Source organism: Podarcis cretensis (genome assembly GCF_951804945.1).
Source record: "Podarcis cretensis genome assembly, chromosome: 6".
NCBI lineage: Eukaryota > Metazoa > Chordata > Lepidosauria > Squamata > Lacertidae > Podarcis > Podarcis cretensis.
The window spans coordinates 95,849,166-95,868,005 of NC_137175.1; the positions used below are offsets into that span (position 1 = coordinate 95,849,166).

At 43.5% G+C, this 18,840-nt stretch overlaps 1 protein-coding gene across 4 annotated transcripts in view; it reads right to left on the reverse strand.

Moving 5' to 3' along the window:
* LOC307218702 (sterol O-acyltransferase 1-like) overlaps positions 1–12,323 on the reverse strand; it is a 39,791-nt gene extending 27,468 nt beyond the window's left edge. The window contains exons 1-2 of one of the 4 annotated variants that reach the window (XM_079981424.1): positions 12,036–12,323; positions 10,627–10,764 (exon numbers count right to left, since the gene is read on the reverse strand). In XM_079981424.1, coding sequence (XP_079837550.1) covers positions 10,627–10,747 — 121 coding nt within the window. In that variant the 5' untranslated portion in view covers positions 10,748–10,764; positions 12,036–12,323. Of the gene's footprint in view, positions 1–10,626; positions 10,765–11,859; positions 11,925–12,035 lie in introns of those variants that run through there. The other 3 variants (XM_079981427.1, XM_079981426.1, XM_079981425.1) reach the window with 3 other exon arrangements.
* Positions 12,324–18,840: the final 6,517 nt, after the last annotated feature.

Below are 18,840 nucleotides of genomic sequence, written 5' to 3' on the forward strand. Positions count from 1 at the left end.
AAAGTTTACCCTGATATATTCTTCTTCAACATATAATTGATTATGTGCTCTTATGCTATGATCAGAATATTAGTGATTGCTTTAGACATATTATAATCAATCTTAGTTATAAGTGGATTAAGAGCTTTCATACCTGTCTAAGCTCTACTTTGCAATGTAGCCTATTGCTGCTATACAGTGCTAAAATTACAGGGGAATCATAGAATTGTAGAGTCGGAAGGGACCACGAGGGTCATCTAGTCCAGCCTCCTACAGTGCAGGCAGGAATCTTTTGCTCAGCGTGGGGCTCAGACCCACAACTCTGAGATTAAGAGTCTCGTGTGTTACCAACTGAGGAGAAGGCAGAGAAGGAGGCAGAAGTGCATGACAACCCTCCAGACTCTTGTGGGAAGGAATTTTAGGAAAACCAGGCAGGGGGCTGTTAAACAGATTGCAACAGCAACATGGGGTGGGGGGAGGTGATTAATTGCTTTCCCACCCATGGAGGGAAGCTTGAGGGTGGTTGCTGCTGGTGTGAACACTTAAACGGGTATATTCACATCAAAGGCACAAAGGCTTTTTTTTACTCGAAGAAAAGAATGGCCATGTGACCTGAGTTAATAACATTGCTAAAGTTTTTAAGACTTCGTAACCAACAAGAAATCCTGATGGAAGGCACTGGTTGCTTTTTATCAATTTAATCCTGAGTTTATCCAAGTGTACAGAGGAGGGCAACCAAGATGATTAAGGGTCTGGAAACCAAGCCTTATGAGGAACGGTTGAGGGAGCTGGGTATGTTTAGCCTGAAAAGTCCTTTTAAAAAGGTAAAGGTACCCCTGCCCGTACGGGCCAGTCTTGACAGACTCTGGGGTTGGTGCGCCCATCTCACTCAAGAGGCCGGGGGCCAGCGCTGTCCGGAGACACTTCCGGGTCACGTGGCCAGCGTGACAAAGCTGCATCTGGCGAGCCAGCGCAGCACACGGAAACGCCATTTACCTTCCCGCTGGTAAGCGGTCCCTATTTATCTACTTGCACCCGGGGGTGCTTTCGAACTGCTAGGTTGGCAGGCGCTGGGACCGAGCAGCAGGAGCGCACCCCGCCGCGGGGATTCGAACCGCCGACCTTCCGATCGGCAAGCCCTAGGCGCTGAGGCTTTTACCCACAGCGCCACCCGCGTCCCATGAAAAGTCCTTTTACATCATGTTTATTTCTGACCGTACAAGCCTATAAGAAAACACATCCGATCACTTCAGACTCCTTCAAGCAAGTCGCAAAGACTTTACAAACGCAACAGGAAGGTCTCATATTACACACTGAGGAGGAGACTGAGAGGAGATATGAAAAACCTTTTAAAATGTGGGCAGTTCCAGAATTTACATCATGTAAATGCCAGGGAAAACCATTTTAAGTTGGCACCAAAAGGAAAGGACTATATGTGTCCCACTGTTACTACACAATGCGCTGTTCCTGGCTGTGGAACCTCAAGAAGCACCTCTCCTAATGATCTTTACAACTGGAGATAAGGTACATGGAGATAAGAAGATTCATTATGCATGACAAACTGAATATGTCCCAAAATGGGATTCCATAAACAATTATTTTGGAATTTGCATTGATGGGTATTCCCTACCCCCCTTTACACTGTCCTTCAAGACCTAACGTGGAGTCTTTCAAGTCTATTTTGTTTAGGACATCAAGTCAAGGAATTTGTGAATGAAGTAGTAATGATACAAAGGAGGACTTAAGAGAAAAGTCTATGAGGAATGATATCAATTTTCTGAGCAAGGTGTCAAGCGGCTGCCATCGACTTTCGGCTGCTTGCCCAGGAACATATAAAGACAAGGGAATGTTTCTTACTGTCCACTTTTTATTCAGTATTTACAGAGAGAGGCTATAGAACCCGGCCTCTTGGATAATGGCATTGTCCCGAGTGAATCTCCACCCCCCATCTCTCCCACTTCCTCATTCGCCATTCTCATCGTCTCTCCTACAAGTGCTGCTATGTGCCCTCTGTCTTTGTTTTTGTTTTTTTTTAAATCAATTTTTATTAAGATTTTTAAACATAAATGCAAATATAATAAACAATATAACATATATCATAACATAATTTCTTAACTTCTTTGGACTCCCTCACGTCTTCCGCTCCCACTTGCATCTTTGTCAATTCTTGCCCGCAATTTATCATCTTGTTTACATTCTTATGTCCCATTCATTTAGAATATAATCTAATAGTTCTCCCAAAGGTTTAAGGTTTTCCCTCAATCTCACTTATCATCCTAATTGCATCTAATTTAGTGGTGGTCAATTATTTATGATCTAAAGGTAAAGGTAAAGGTACCCCTGCCCGTACGGGCCAGTCTTGACAGACTCTGGGGTTGTGCGCCCATCTCACTTAAGAGGCCAGGGGCCAGCGCTGTCCGGAGACACTTCCGGGTCACGTGGCCAGCGTGACATCACTGCTCTGGCCAGAGCCAGAGCCAGAGCCGCACACGGAAACGCCGTTTACCTTCCCGCTGGTAAGCGGTCCCTATTTATCTACTTGCACCCGGAGGTGCTTTCGAACTGCTAGGTTGGCAGGCGCTGGGACCGAGCAGCGGGAGCGCACCCCGCCGCAGGGATTCGAACCGCCGACCTTTCGATCGGCAAGCCCTAGGCGCTGTGGCTTTAACCCACAGCGCCACCTGCGCCCCTTATGATCTAGCCTCCATCTTAACATTCAACCAAATTACAATGCTTTTTTAAGTAAATCTTAAATTTCTTCCAATCTTCTTCAACCTTCTCTTCTCCCAGGTCTCGGATTCTGCCGGTCATCTCGGCTAGTTCCATATAGTCTATCAGTTGCATCTGCCACTCTTCCAGTGTGGGTAGATCTTGAGTTTTCCAGTGCTTAGCGATGAGTATCCTTGCTGCCGTTGTTGCATACATAAAAAATGTTCGGTCCTTCTTTAACACCTTCTGGTCGACAATACCCAAAAGGAAGGCCTCTGGTTTCTTAGTAAAGGTATACTTAAATACCTTTTTCAACTCATTATATATCATTTCCCAAAAGGCCTTCACTCTCGGGCAAGTCCACCAGAGGTGAAAGAATGTTCCATCATTTTCTTTACATTTCCAACATTTGTTATCAGACAAATGGTATATTTTGGCAAGTTTAACTGGGGTCATGTACCATCTATATATCATTTTCATTACATTTTCCTTCAAAGCATTACATGCAGTGAAGTTCAGCCCATTGGTCCACAACCTTTCCCAGTCCTCAAACATGATATTATGCCCTATATCCTGTGCCCACTTTATCATGGCCGATTTAACCATTTCATCTTGTGTATTCCATTTTAACAGCAAGTTGTACATTCTTGAAAGTATCTTAGTCTTAGGTTCTAACAGTTCTGTTTCCAATTTCGATTTCTCCACCTGGAACCCTAACTTTTTGCCATTTTTAAAAACTTCATTAATCTGAGCGTAATGTAACCAGTCTCGCACTTTGTCCTTAATTTTCTCCAAACTCTGCAATTTCCAATTGTCTCCATCTTTTTCTAATATTTCCCAATATTTTGGCCATTTGGCCTCCATATTGGGTCTTTTTCGGGCCTTAGCTTCCAGCGGTGAAAGCCACCTTGGAGTTTTATTTTCCAATAAGTCTTTATATTTTGTCCAGACATTAAACACTGCTTTTCTGACAATATGGTTCTTAAAGGCCTTATTGATCTTAACCTTGTCATACCATAAATATGCATGCCAACCAAAAGCATTGTTGAAACCTTCCAGATCCAGTACGTCAGTGTCTTCGAGAAGTAGCCAATCTTTTAGCCAGCAGAAAGCTGCGGCCTCATAGTACAACTTTAGGTCTGGCAGGGCAAAGCCCCCTCTTTCTTTCGCATCAGTTAATATCTTAAACTTAATTCTGGGCTTTTTGCCCTGCCAGACAAACTTAGAAATATCTCTCTGCCACTTCCGGAAGCACTCCGTCTTGTCCACAATCTGTAATGTTTGGAACAAAAACAACATTTTTGGCAATACATTCATCTTGATAGCAGCAATTCGGCCTAGCAAAGAAAGTTTCAATTTTGTCCAACTATCTAAGTCTCTCTTAATTTCTGACCAACATTTTTCATAATTATCCTTAAAAAGACTCAGATTTTTTGCTGTTATGTTTACCCCTAGGTACTTTACTTTTTAAACCACATTTAGTTCTGTCTCTTTCTGAAACCGTTCTGACTCTGTATCTGTCCAGTTTTTCCCCAATACCTTAGTTTTCTGTTTGTTTAATTTAAATCCCGCCACCCGACCAAAATCTTGAATCAATTGTAATACTCTTTTCGTACTAGATTCTGGCTCCTGCAGGGTCAAAACTAGGTCATCTGCGAAAGCTTTAAGTTTATATTGGTTCTCTCCGACCTGAATTCCTTCCACCAACCGGTCCCCTCTAATCATATTCAAGAGCACCTCCAGAACCGAAATAAATAACAAAGGGGAAATAGGGCAGCCTTGTCGTGTTCCTTTTTCGATTTTAAACTCTTCTGTAACCACATTGTTGACTATCAATTTAGCCTTTTGCTCTGAATATATTGCATCAATCCCATTCTCAAAACCCCGTCCCACTCCCATTTCTTTTAAATTTCCCTTCATAAATTTCCAGAAAATATTGTCAAAGGCCTTCTCCGCATCTATAAAAATTAACACTGCTTTTGTATTTATATCTGTTTGCAAAAGTTCCAAAATGTCAATGATGTTCCTTGTATTAGCAAACAGGTGTCTACCTGGGAGAAAGCCTGCCTGGTCCTTGTGAATTACTTCATTTAAAACTTTTTTAAGTCTACTTGCCAAAATGTCTGCAAATATTTTGTAATCCACATTTAAAAGAGAGATGGGACGATAGTTCTTAAGTTGTGTCTTTTCAGCTTCCGATTTTGGTATCAATGTGATAAAGGCTTCCTTCCACGATTCCGGCGCCCTCTTCCCCTCCATAATTTCATTGCTAACCTCCATCAGTGGTTGTATCAAATAGTCTTTTAATGTCTTATAATACTTGGAGGTCAGCCCATCTGGCCCTGGAGATTTGCCCATTTGCATATTCTGAATGGCTTGTTCAATCTCTTGTCATGTTATTTTGCAGTTCAGGATTGATCTATTTTCTTGTGACAATTTTGGTAGCCCATTTTTTTCCAGAAATTGTTTAATCTCGACCTCGTCTTGCGGCCCTTGAGTGTATAATTTTTTGAAGTATCTCTGGAAGCACTTTCTAATGTCCACAGGGTTCTGAATATTTCTTCCTTCAATCTCTAAATTTGTAACTGTATTTAGTTTTTGTCTCCTCTTCAGCTGCCAAGCTAGCAGTTTTCCACATTTATTCGCCGATTCAAAAGTTTTTAATTAATTTAATCTTCCACTCTATTTCCTGATTTATCTATTTAGAATATTGGGCTTGATGAAGTTTAATTTCTTTCAGAGTCGGCTGTGACTTCGGATTTGATCTTAACTTCTTCTCTAATTCTTTAATTTTCTCCAAGATTTTGTCTTTCCTCTCATTTTGTATCCTTTTCTTTACAGCATTCTGTTGAATCAGGAACCCCCTCATCACAGCCTTACTTGCATCCCAGATGATTCTTTTTTCCACCGTAGTGTTCAAATTTATCTCAAAATAATCTTTCAAAACTTTTTGGGCCTTCTTAATAATCTCCTGATCTCTAAACAAATTGTCATTCATCTTCCATCTAAAGGAGCCGGTTGGTAGTAGTGTCATGTCCATCTTTAGTGCATTATGGTCGGAGCAGGTCTTTGGGCAGATTTCCACCTTTCTAACCTTAGGTGCCAGACCTCTAGATATCCATATTTGGTCGATTCTTGTCCAAGTCAGCTGGGCTTCAGAGAAGAATGTTCCCTCTCTTCCCAAGGGGTTCTTCGTTCTCCAAATGTCAATCAAGTCCATATTGTCAGTCATTTCAAAAAAAGTCTTTGGTAGTCTGCCATCTTTTGTAACATTTTGGCTTTGTGACTTATCCATGTTAGTTGATACGACCCCATTCATATCTCCCATCATAATGATGTTATCATAGTCCAGATAATCCAGCATAGTCTCATGCAGCTTCTTGTAAAATTCCGATTTCCCCTCGTTTGGTGCATAAATTCCTAATATCAAGATCTTCTCTCCTTGATGTTGTATCTCAATTGCTAAAATTATTCCATATTCATCTTTAAATAAAAGTTTAGGTGACAGGCTCTCTTTTGCATATATCACCACCCCTCTCTTCTTTACTCTATCCGAAGATATAAATTCCTGGCCAAGTCTTTTATTTATTAACACTTTTCTGTGGAGCCTAATCACGTGAGTTTCTTGTAGGCAAATAATATCCAATTGTTCCTTTTTTAATATGTGGAAAATTTTCCTCCTTTTTTCCGGAATATTACAGCCATTTATATTCCAACTCAAAAGTTGCAGAGACATCCTGAATAAATCTGGTTATTTTCCTGGGGGTGGTGTCTTATTCGCTGGATCTTCCGCTTCCAAGGGTGCAGGTACCACTGGTGCTCCAGGCCCAGAGGGTGATTCAATTCCTTTTTGAAGGTCCTCTCCGTATGCAGTCAAAAATTTATCTCTATCTTCCAATGTTCTGATTTTGACCTTCTTCCCTCTAAAAGTGAAGGATAATCCTTGGGGGAACTCCCACCTGAAGATAATTGAATTGCTCCTCAACAATCTAACCAATTCGAGGTAGCCAGATCTAAGGTCCAGCAGTTGTTTAGGAATATCCTTGTAAATTTCAATTCTTTTGTCCGAAATGTCCAGTGACTTTCCGTAGTGTAGGCCCAAAATCTTATCCCTTTCCTCCTTTGATCTCAATATTATCAAACAGTCTCTGGGTTTCTCTTTCTTTATAAGTCTTCCAAGCCTAAAAGCTGATACGATTTTAAAGTCCTTTTCCTCTAAGTTCCAAAACTTGGAAAGTTCTTTAGTCAAAAACTCAGCTAAGTTGCCTTCTTCCACTTCTGGTATCGACCTTATCCTTAAGTTACTCTCCCGATTCCGCAGTTCTGTCATAGAAAGATAAGTCTGATGTTCATCTACTTGTTTACGGAGTGGTCTTACCTCTTGTTCCAAAATTCCAAGTCTTTGACTAGTATCCTCAGCCAATTTCCGATTTTCTGCTATGGCCCCCGTCAATTCTCCAATTGCTTGTGCGTTCTGTGATACTTGTCCAGTTAGTCTATTTAAACATTCTGTGTTTTGATCAATTTTAGCTGTTTGCTCATCAGCTTTCTTATCCAAAGATTCCACTCTCTTATCCAGAGATTCCAATTTTTCATAAATTTTCTCTAAAATAGAAGCAGTTGCTCCTGAGGCCATATCCTCCAATTGTAATTGCTCAGTTTCTTCCTCCCCTGCTTTTGGCAGAGAAGCAGCTTTTTCCTCTGAAGGCAAAGTAGGTACAGATGATCTACGTGCCTGGGAAGCTGCGTTTAAAGTTGTTAAAGTTGTTTGTCTGGTTCTTGGTCCCTTTTTTCTAGCGCCACTCATTCCAGAGTTATCTAAGAGTCAAGGTCAAGCTGAGTTGTTCCCATGAGAAAACAACAGCCCAGATGGTAACAGTCAAGCAGGAGGCCGGGAAAAGGAAAGTAAAATAATGTCACTGCTGTAAATCCAAAATCCTCTAGGGGGAGCTTAAAATGTCTTTAGGGAAGAGATCAATTCTAGTAAAATTGTTAAAATCAAGTTTTAAGTCCAGGAACCTTCAATAACAGGTTTTAAGCAGAGTTAGTATTAGCGCCACATTGTTTCAAACAGAGCATACTGGTATTTCAGATGATGCTTCAAAGTAGCAAGTCCAAACTCCCTCAGATTGTTGCAATTTTTGATTCAAAGTAACCAAATCTGCAAACTGACAGCTCAGTTACTCAGGCAGCTCCAGCACCTGGGTTTCTTACTCAAATTATATTTCCAAATAGAAGAAAGGTATCACGATGCAAGTATAGAATATAAGATCAAATGCTTAGAATCCTTATTCGCTTACAGAAAAGGTTCAGTGGTTGCTCAGATCAATTAGGTTAAAAGTTCTTTCTTTACCTCCACTCCTCCAGCTCTTTGCTTTGAAGTTCAATGACAGCGGAAGACGGACTTCCTGTTTTTCGTCGCTCCGCTTTCAGCCAAATTCAATAGATTTTAGTCTCCAATTTAATAAAGTCCTTCTTTACTCACGGGTTGTTGCTTTTCCACATCAGAAAGTTTCAGGAAAAAAGGTCAGCACTCACCGGCAGCAGCAGCGCGGCTTCACTCCGTAGCTTGCGAAATGACCCACAGCGCCGCTACCCCCTCCCCGTTCCGGAGCCCCTTACGGGGTTCCTTCAACGTTTCAGGGGTTGCTTCCAGCACCCACCGGGTCCCGAGACCACAGGCTTTTACTGCCTGTGGGTTTCCGAAGTGGGTCTCCGCTTCGCCGTAGCGGACGACCCGTTTCCCACGGAGCTTCCCCTTCACCGAAGGAAGAGGACCGCCATTGCCGTTCGTGCCGCCTCCGGAAGTCCTGTGCCCTCTGTCTTTGAGCTCTTTGCTCTCCTACTTTTAAGGCTCACCAGGTTCTGGGAGATGGAAGGTCTGGATTGCTTTCTAATAACAACCTGTCAGCTGAGTGTTATTCTGTCTCTCCCATGATTTCCCAGCTTTCCCCCTCATCTGCCTCTGAGCTGTGACCTCCTTCAAACCCCTGTTGTAAATCTATACTGTCTTCCTCTTCCTCCTCCCCAGAAGGGTCAAGCTAGGGAGGCGGTCTCCAACATCCTTCTCTGACCAGTCTCTGACACAAAGTTGGTAGAACATGATGCTGGGGAGATGATAAAAGATGTAAGAAATCATATCTGTGATTGAAGATGGGAATGAACTGTATGAGATGTATATAGGGCACTGGTTAAATTGTGGAGTAGGCACATGTTTCTTCCTCCTGTGGTTTCAGCATCCCATCGCTGGCAACATTTCCTTCTGATGCTACAGCCTTTGCCAACCTGGTGCCATGACAGGTTTTGGACCACAACCCCCCATGCAAGCACCTGGAAGGCACAAGGTTAGTTAAGGCTGTCACAGTGCAACAATGCACATCTGTACACATAGCCCACCAGAAGTAGGACCCTACACAGGCTTCACATGCAGCACAAAAATTTGTAGGAGCAAAAGCAGAGAATGAAGTAAGGAGATGCAGAGGAGTCAGCTGGGGAAGCCTGGGATGAGAATCAACATCCTATACACCTTTGAAATGTGTTTTATTTTCAAATTGACAGACCACAATTAGGGCCATCGCTCAGCCTCCCAAAGGTCCCGCTCCCTGGAGACAGGGTCTGAGCTTTCAAACAGGACTGAGCTTACAATGTTGAGTGCTGTGAGGATAGAAAACAGGAGCAGCTTGAAAACACAATTTGCCAGCTACGCAAATTCATCATAACTCAATTTGTCATTTGAGTTCTATGCTATGGTTAGAATCCAGTTGTCATTGATATGACAACCCTACGTGCACAAGTCAGCAGAGGCCATCCCAGACACCCACAATATTACACACCCACAACCCACACACCGAAACCTGGCTTGAAAGCAGCATTTTTTCCTATCACATATGATAAAATAGTTTGCAAGATGTGCTTTGTCATACAAGACAAAGATAGTTTACAAGATGTTCTTTGTCGTAGGGTGTGTGTAGCAACACAACAATCAATCCACTTTACAGATGTGCTAACAGGTCCAGAAAGACTGGAAAACCAAAATACATGTAACAAAGTTTTACTCATAGTAGACCCATTGGACATGGTGAACACTGGAAACAATCCATTATTTAAGAACGGAGGAAGAATTCGTATTTACTGTACTTCAGTACTTTTGTTCATTTGCAGATTCAAAATAAATCCACTGATAAATTCTTATATTTATTCAGATAGGATTTCTGCAGTTACTAATAAAGAAATCTCATAAATGCATCTACACCAGGGATTGGCAACCTAAGGCCCGCGGGCAGGGAAAGGCTGGTTGGGCGAATGGACTTCATTCTGCGCACACAAAGACTTGGTGGAATCCCACCCGATCACAGTAACGTGGCCTGAAGAGCAACTGCCTGTCAAGAGTAAGCAGTACTGGGTGAGATGAACTGTTGGTCCAAGTCAGTAGAAGGCAGTTTCACACCTAGCTTGAATTTGAGTAAACAAGCTTAGCAACGAATGCCAGTATTCACATCTTGAGGCAAATATCTGGTAGCTGTTGAAACAAAAACTACAACACAGATAATTTAAGTATAGATACGTTTCCTAGTCAGGTCATAAAAGTTCTCTAGAAGAATCCCCTCCGCTGGCTTCACAAATTTGGCACACAGCTAAAATAAAATTAGTCAGGGAACAAACACAGTGCTAAGGTCAAGTTATTAGCACAAGGCAAACACACTCAGAACTGGCTGAGTACCACGTTGAACTACACCACCAAAGATACATGCACTGGGTTGTAGTCAACAAAGTTTGATTCAGAGTAAACCCACTGAACATGGTGAACGCTGGAAACAATTGGATTCATATTTACTTCAGATCTTTTGCTCACATGCAGATTTAAAATCATTCCACTGCTTATCATTTCATCTGCTAAATCAGGTAAGATCTCTGCAGTTACTGATGAAGAAATCTCACCATTGCTTGATTGTGGGAAAGACCCGTCTGCTTCATGCCTCTTTGACAAGTCTTCTTTCTCTTCTGCAGTCTCATAAGTTGATCGGCGATTCCTTACGGAGATATTTTCTTCACCCACCATGGTGTCAGGCTAACACACTGCAGAGGACAAATTTTACTTGTATGAAGTACTTCAGCTTTTTATGACCATGCATTTATCAGTCTTTATTACATGATGTATAATTACAATCATTCTAAGAAGCACAGTGCTTCTTTCTTTTACAAAACAAGTCCCTAGGTCTCCTGGCTGCCAGAAAACATTTCTAAATACACCACTTCAGACTGATGAAAGTTGTGAAAGTAGAGGATAGGGTTTGTTCAAAACCACAAACTGTTCCCTTCATTCTCTGAACCAGCCTCTCTCAATCTTGGTTGGGTTCCCAGATGTTGTTGAACTACAATTCCCATCATCTTTGACCGCAGCTCTTCCTAGATAGGAATGATGGGATTTGTAGTCTAACAACATCTCAGGATGTATGGTTAAAAAGCTGCCTTAAACTTGTATCTTTCAAAAGACTTGTTCCGGTTCAGTATTAATGAAGGTAAAAGTTGCAGGAAATGTTTTCTGATTTTATCTTTGTTCCTTTAATGCCGTCAAAGGAAATCTTCCATAAAGGTAAGATTTCACCACTTGCAGCCCTTGCGTTTAAGGTGATATGTCACTTTAGAGAGATAAATCACACATACACAACACTTTTTTGCCGCCAATTCTGATGATCCTTGCTTAATCAGCAAAACATGAACAAGCCCTTTGCCCAAGCTGTGATTAAAACATAAAACACCCAAATAACGATAGTTTTCTATCTCATCCAAATAAGAAAACTACCCCAGAACACACCGGGATATTAATTAAGTCAAAGTTTGACACTATTTTAATAAGCTGGTTTGTTCCAAAGCTGGCAACCAGAAATTCCTAGTTCAGATGGAAATTCCATAAGGATAAGATTTCGCCACTTGCAGCCCTCTCAGTTTAGAGGGATAAATACACAGCACTTTTGGGCCGCCAGTTCTGATGATCCTTGCTTAAGAAGGAAAGACATCAACAAACCTTTTGCCCAACTACACAGCCCTTTCCCCAAGCTGTAATTAAACCAGAAATCGTACAAATAACCCAAGTTTTCCATTTCATCCAAGTTAGAAAACTATGCTTCCCACTTCCCAGCTTGGAACCCGGTAGGCTCAGCCTTTACGCACGGGAAGGAGAGGAGGAAAAGGGGACCAGCAGGCTTCCTTCGCTCCATCTCCTCTCCCCGCACACCATCGCTCCCTTTCGACGGCCACCGGGGAGATTCAGGAGGGGTACCTGCGCCCCCTCTCCCGGCCCTTCGCCCCAGTCCGAGTCCCATCACCACCGTCCCCGGAGCGCCCACCTGAGTCTCCGTCTCTCTCTCCTCCTTGCGTCTTTTGCAGCTCCGCAAGCGGAGGGGAGCGCTATATGGCTTGGCTCCTCCTCTGCCTTCGTCAGGGCATGTAGGCGAAAGAGGAGGCGAAGCCGGAGGAGGAGATGGGAACAAGACACGTCGCTGCCCCCTTTGGAAACAGAATGGGGGACTAAATCACGCAGGGGGGGGGACCTTTGGTCCTCCAGATGTTGCCAAAGGACAACTCCTAGCATCCTTGGACATTGGCTATGCTTGCTAGAGCTGATGGGAGGTTGGGAGCTTTGAGGATGGGAGGTTGTTCAGCAACATCTGGAAGGACTATGGTTCAGCACACCTGGGCTAGTTAGCTAATCCAGCAGTGCTTATGTTTCAGTCGAACAGTGCCACCTAAAGGCACCTTGCAGAAAACTGTACAGTTGGGAGATAACAGTGATGATTCAAGGCAAGCTGACGCAGGAAACTGTTCCACGGCGTTTAATACAGCTTGTGCCAAGGGAAGTGTTCGTAGTATGGCAGACAGACTCATGAGATTTTTTGTGGAACTAGAATATGGCAACCCCATTTTGGAACCAGGATATGGCACGCATCTTGTCACACAGGGCAGCCAAAGAGGGCAGTTTTAATGGTAGAAAACAGCAGACCCATTGCTAGTCTGTAACATGGGCACAAGGGCAGTAACTTGTGCAAGCTGTTTTTCTTTCTATTTTTGATTAAGAAATAGGCTTATTGTAAACCACCCTGGAATCTACTGGATGAAGTGTTTTAAATAGTAAATACAGGCTCCACACACACCATATGTGGGAAATGACTTAACTGGTTATCTTGTATGTCTCCTGAATCCTGCCTTCTGTGTATTGCATGGAAGCCGTTCTTTTTACAGGAGGTGATAATTAAAGTTTGCTGGTAACACAAAAGCCCTGTGCTTTAAAAGGTAAAGGTAAAGGTACCCCTGCCCGTACGGGCCAGTCTTGACAGAGACTGGGGTTGTGCGCCCATCTCACTTAAGAGGCCAGGGGCCAGCGCTGTCCGGAGACACTTCCGGGTCACGTGGCCAGCGTGACATCACTGCTCTGGCGAGCCAGAGCCGCACACGGAAACGCCGTTTACCTTCCCGCTGGTAAGCGGTCCCTATTTATCTACTTGCACCCAGAGGTGCTTTCGAACTGCTAGGTTGGCAGGCGCTGGGACCGAGCAGCGGGAGCGCACCCCGCCGCAGGGATTCGAACCGCCGACCTTTCGATCGGCAAGTCCTAGGCGCTGAGGCTTTAACCCACAGCTTTAGGTCTTAAGAAATCAGGAATGTCATGCATGCCTTCCAGGTCACATTTAAGATAAAGACTAGCACCAGGGTCAAGAGAGTTCATTGGGGAATACATTACTTATCAAGTTATGCCAACTTTGTAAACACCATGAAACTCCACATCGCCTTCCTTCAGTAAGTATAAAGGTAAAGGGTCCCCTGACCATTAGGTCCAGTCGTGACAGACTGGGGAACTAAGTCTGGGTGGCGCTGTGGGTTAAACCACAGAGCCTAGGACTTGCCAATCAGAAGGTCAGTGGTTCGAATCCCTGTGATGGGGTGAGCTCCCATTGCTCGGTCCCTGCTCCTGCCCACTTTTTTTTTTAAAAAAATAATTTTTATTGAATGGTTTTATGTTACAAAAAACAATACAGTTATACTACCACTAAATATCATTAAGAAATAAAAATTACATACATCAATATGCTCCTGCCCACCTAGCAGTTCGAAAGCACGTCAAAGTGCAAGTAGATAAATAGGTATCACTCCGGCGGGAAGGTAAACGGTGTTTCCGTGCGCTGCTCTGGTTTGCCAGAAGCGGCTTAGTCCTGCTGGCCACATGACCCGGAAGCTGTACGCCGGCTCCCTCGGCCAATAAAGCGAGATGAGCGCCACAACCCCAGAGTTGGTCACGACTGGACCTAATGGTCAGGGGTCCCTTTACCTTTATTCTATAAGAAACAGGGTCTTTTCCACACGAGCCTGCTCAAACCTTATGGTCATCTTCAGAGGCCTTCCTGAAAGGCCCCCTCCCTCGCAGCAGGTAGTGACTACCGGAGCAGGGCTTTCTCTGTCGTGGCCCCCGGCCTTCATACAATCCTCCCCACCACCACTACCCTGCCAGGAGGTTTGCCTGGTATGACAGACAGCAGAGCCAAAGAAGACTGTCTGGTGATGCAGTGCCTCAGAAATCCCACCAGATGGCTGTAGCCTCTTTCTGATTGGCTACCAAGGCATCCAGTTGGGGGAGGGGGAGCAGCACTTTTGGAGGGAAAATAAAAGGAACCGTTTCTGAGGGAATCTCCAGCTAGCATAGGCAAAGCCAGAATGTATGGGGGGGCAGAACCTCAGTTTGTATTGATTTAATTGATTTATTTGAAGGGGGGCAACTGTCCCGCTCTGCCACACACACACACGGCTGCGCCCATGCCAGATAGATATAGATAGCGATAGGGAGGTGGTTTAAGAGAAACCGTGAGGTAGAGTTAGGAAAAGTATGTTTCACATCCACCCTGAGGGAAATAACTACAGCTAGAGAAAGGAGTCTCTAGACTGAGTGTCTAGGGCAGTGTTTTTCAACCTTTTTTGGGCAAAGGCACACTTGTTTCATGAAAAAAATCACGAGGCACACCACCATTAGAAAATGTTAAAAAAATTAACTCTGTGCCTATATTGACTATATATAAAGTAATTCTCTTGAATAGGAATCAAATAAACACAAAGAAAGTATTTTATAATTACTTTATTATAAAATAGTAAGTAAACAGAAATATGAAAAATTATAAACGACTTTATTCAGTGCGCAACCTGGGCCTGTTTGGCTGAACACAAAGCTGATATTCTGGCTGGAATCGAAGAAAGACACACACGTAGCTCTATGGGGAATCGAAGAAAGACACACATGTAGCTCTATGGGGAATCGGATGAGAGCGGACCGCCTGTCCGCTCTCATCCGATCCCATCCGATCTGATCCCCACCCAGGACGGATGGAAAATAGGGTGGACACAGTCCGGTGCCCGCCTAGTGGGCGAAAATTTGACTTTTTTAAAAAAAATCTTTCAAATTTTTCAAATTTTTCAAATTTTTACCACGGCACACCAAGCAACATCTCGCGGCACACTAGTGTGCCGCGGAACAGTGGTTGAAAAACACTGGTCTAGGGAGAGTATTCAGAAAGGAGTGAACTGGAGGAGCTGAGTTCGAGTCAGGAGGGGAGAGATCTTCTAGAAAGAGAAGACTCCCAGTTAAATACAGTTAAGGCAGGGGTGTCAAACTCAAATTCATCGGGGGCCGCATCAGCAGTTTGGTCACCCTCAAAGGGCCAGTTGTATCTGTAGGACTTACAGTACAGGAGAGAAGGGTTCAGGCAGCCGTTGGATCTGTCACATCACAGGATGGCATGCGCTCAATATAAAAACAAGTGGAGGTTTCCTGAATGCATGTAAAGTGGAGGTTTCCTGTGTAGAACGGCCGGCGCCGCTAGAGGGCAGACGTTCTCTGGCTTGTAGGCTGCCGCGCATGCGCTGAAGAGGCGGCTTTCTTGTGTCAAAAAAAAAAAAATGAGAATAAAAGGTGAAGGCTGGCGGCCGGCGGCAGCTACATGGGCCACATGACGAGGTCTGGCGGGCCGGATTCGGCCCGCGGACCTTGTGTTTGACACCCGTGAGTTAAGGGATGGTGTGAGGAGATCCCCTGGGTCTGCAGTATTATTTGGAGTACCTCAGTGAAGGAGGTGAGGATAGGTGATCCCACCTAGGCCCGAAGTCACCCCCCTCCCAAAAGCAGGCTCAAAGCTTCTCAAAGCTTTTCGAAACCATTTTCTCAGCAGCTAAAAGGCATTAGCTAAGCATCAGAAGCATTTCGCTCTGCTGTAACCAAGGTCGCTTCTCAGGCTAGCTGACCTTGCCAAAAGGTACATTCAACTTGCCACTTTTCTTTCCGGGAACCGTGCCAATAGAGCGAGAGAAAAGAAACATATCTTGGGCACGATGGAACGCAAGGCTTCTCATCCCTCTTTCCTGGGAAGAGTCCAAAAGAGTCCCAAGACAGGAGCTTTCTGTTCATGCTCAGGGGAACTCATGGGGCAGGACTCTTGAGGAGGAGGAGAAAGGGGAGGGAACTGGAAGGGGAATATATGCTCTGTGCAAATGACTGTGAAGCCATGCTTGTTTTGTGAATCTATCACACTTGCTCCTTCTGCCACCCCGGATGGCAGAATAAAGCTTTTTCTCCGAAACTATTCCTCGAGTGTCTGTTGACTCCCATTTCCCCATCCCAGGTACAAAGCCCTTCTCACCCGAAGCTAAAAAGGCTACATCAGGAAGTGTGAATGTCAAAAGGCTGTCTAAGAAACCAAAGTACAGTGGTGCCTCGCAAGACGAAATTAATCCGTTCCGTGAGGCTCTTCGTATAGCGGTTTCTTCGTCTTGCGAAGCAAGCCCATTGACAGCTTAGCGGATTAGCGCTATTAGCGGTTTAGCGGCTTTTAGCGATCAGCTGTTAAGCGGCTTATCAGCGGATCAGCTGATAAGCGGCTCAGCGGCTTAGGAAAAGGGGGGGAAGGGGGAAAAACCCGCAGGAACTCGCAAGACATTTTCGTCTTGCGAAGCAAGCCCATAGGGAAATTCGTTTTGCGAAGCGCCTCCAAAACGGAAAACCCTTTCGTCTAGCGGGTTTTCCGTCTTGCGAGGCGTTCGTCTTGCGGGGCACCACCGTATGAATCTGTAACACCTATGCAACAACTGAGGGAACTGAAGTCAAGTGTAATAACCACCCTGAGACGTGAGGGTATAGGGCGGTATATAAATTAGATAAATAATAGTAGGAATAAAATAACTGGAAATAAGCTGAGCCTTTTACCATCTAGTCTAGAAGCCTGCAGCATCTACCTGAAACGTAATAACGGAACATAAGCAACTGAAGTTTAAAAGAAGCTGTGCTTGATGAGAGGCCTATCATATCCATTCAATTTAGTAAAATTATTAATAGGCTAACTGTGAGGCATCTGATCAAGGTCTGTATTTTAAAATGAGCTTAAAGATATATTTGCAAATGTTTGTATGTTTCATGCCAGGCAGAAACCAGCTGACTAAGTACTTTGGTAGTTGTTTATCTTCCTGCTCTCCTGAACAAGGGCCCCCCTGATTTATAGCAGTAGCAGGAGACAAGTTTCTCAAAGTTGTAAAAGGGAATTACAGGCTGGGAGCAAAGGTTACACTGACCCTACATATTCACAATCAAGCTGCAAAAACACTAATTAAGAGTTGGTAAATAGTAAGATTTATTGTTTAACAGAAAATAATACCATGTGCCTTCCATCAGACCCTAGCCATATTTTCCTAAGGTTTAAGGTATACTGAGAGAGTTAAAGGGCAAAAATTTTGGGAAGAGCTAATGGGAAAAGCAGCTGGCTGGGAAAGGGGGGGGTGTAAACTGAAGAGGCTTCTTTTGATACTGGTTTTTACTGAGTTCCTTTTTACTTTGCAAAGGCCTTATCTTCTAAAAAGCTATCTATGTTATGTATGAGATTTGTTGGCTTAATGTAATTAGGCAAAGGATTTAGAAAGTAAGAAATGTTAGATTCTTATGTTAGATTCTTATTTCATTGATGGTGTGTGAGAATGTGAACCCAAGACCTCTGTTTAGATAGAATTTAATACCACGAGCCATTTGTTTTAGCCATTTGTTTTGGAATGCAGGGGCAACAGGGGCAAAAGGTGATCTGGTAATTAAGGTGCCTTGTCGAGGCAAATGTAAGATATATGGCTACTTGTCTGCCATTTATGGATAGAAGGAAATATAGCTCTTTGTCTCCCATAAAAGGTAATAGGAAATGGGTGTATCTTTTATGATTGGTTCTAGCAAACAGCCAATAGGAGTTTCAATCAGGCTGATTGGACAGAGGCAGCCAAAGGAGGAGCAAGGGGGCTGGGCTGAGGAAATATAAGTGCTGGCCATCAGGGCTGGAAGGGGCAGAGCTTTGGTAACCATGTACCACTGTGCCTATCATTTATTTGTCTGACAAATAAATTATTATTTTAATTTCTCTATTGCTGCGTTGAATATTTCATTCCAGCTAAGCGTTAACCACAAGCAGGGTGCTACAACTGTTTCCTGAAAGAACATTATCTCCTAAAATATTCCTTGTTTTAGCCACTGTGCTCTGTCAAATAAATCTTTCTTACTTGTTCAACTTCTGTTGGAGTCTCCAAGCATCTGATTTTTACCTCACACAAGAACCCAAAGGCGTAGCCAGGATTTTTGTTGGGAGGGGCAGGCTTTTGTTGGAGGGGACCTCAGATTTGTATTGATTTTGATTGATTTGGGGGCAGCTGCCCTCTTCCCCCCCCCCCCGGCTATGCCCATGCAAGAACCAAAAGATAACCTATGGTGGTTGAAAATCTATATAATAGAGTGTTGTACGTAGTTTGAATCCGCAGTAATTCGTAGACAGAGGTGCTAGGCAAATTATTTATTTGCCAGGTCTTTTTCTTTCTTTGAAATAATTTTTATTTGGTTTTACAAATGCTGTATAGAATTATAACAATACAAAATACATATCCATATTTAGAGATTTCTCTGAATCTCTGGACTTCCCACCTTCCCCTCCATGGGTCCTATTGTCTACCTTTTCAACTGCATATTATTTCATAATCCATATTTTATGTCTCTCCATTTTGTCCATGATATTTGCTACAAGTGTTATTGCAGTCCTGTTAATGTTTGCTTACAGTGGTCTCCTAGATAAATTATAATTCCCCCACCCCCCATTC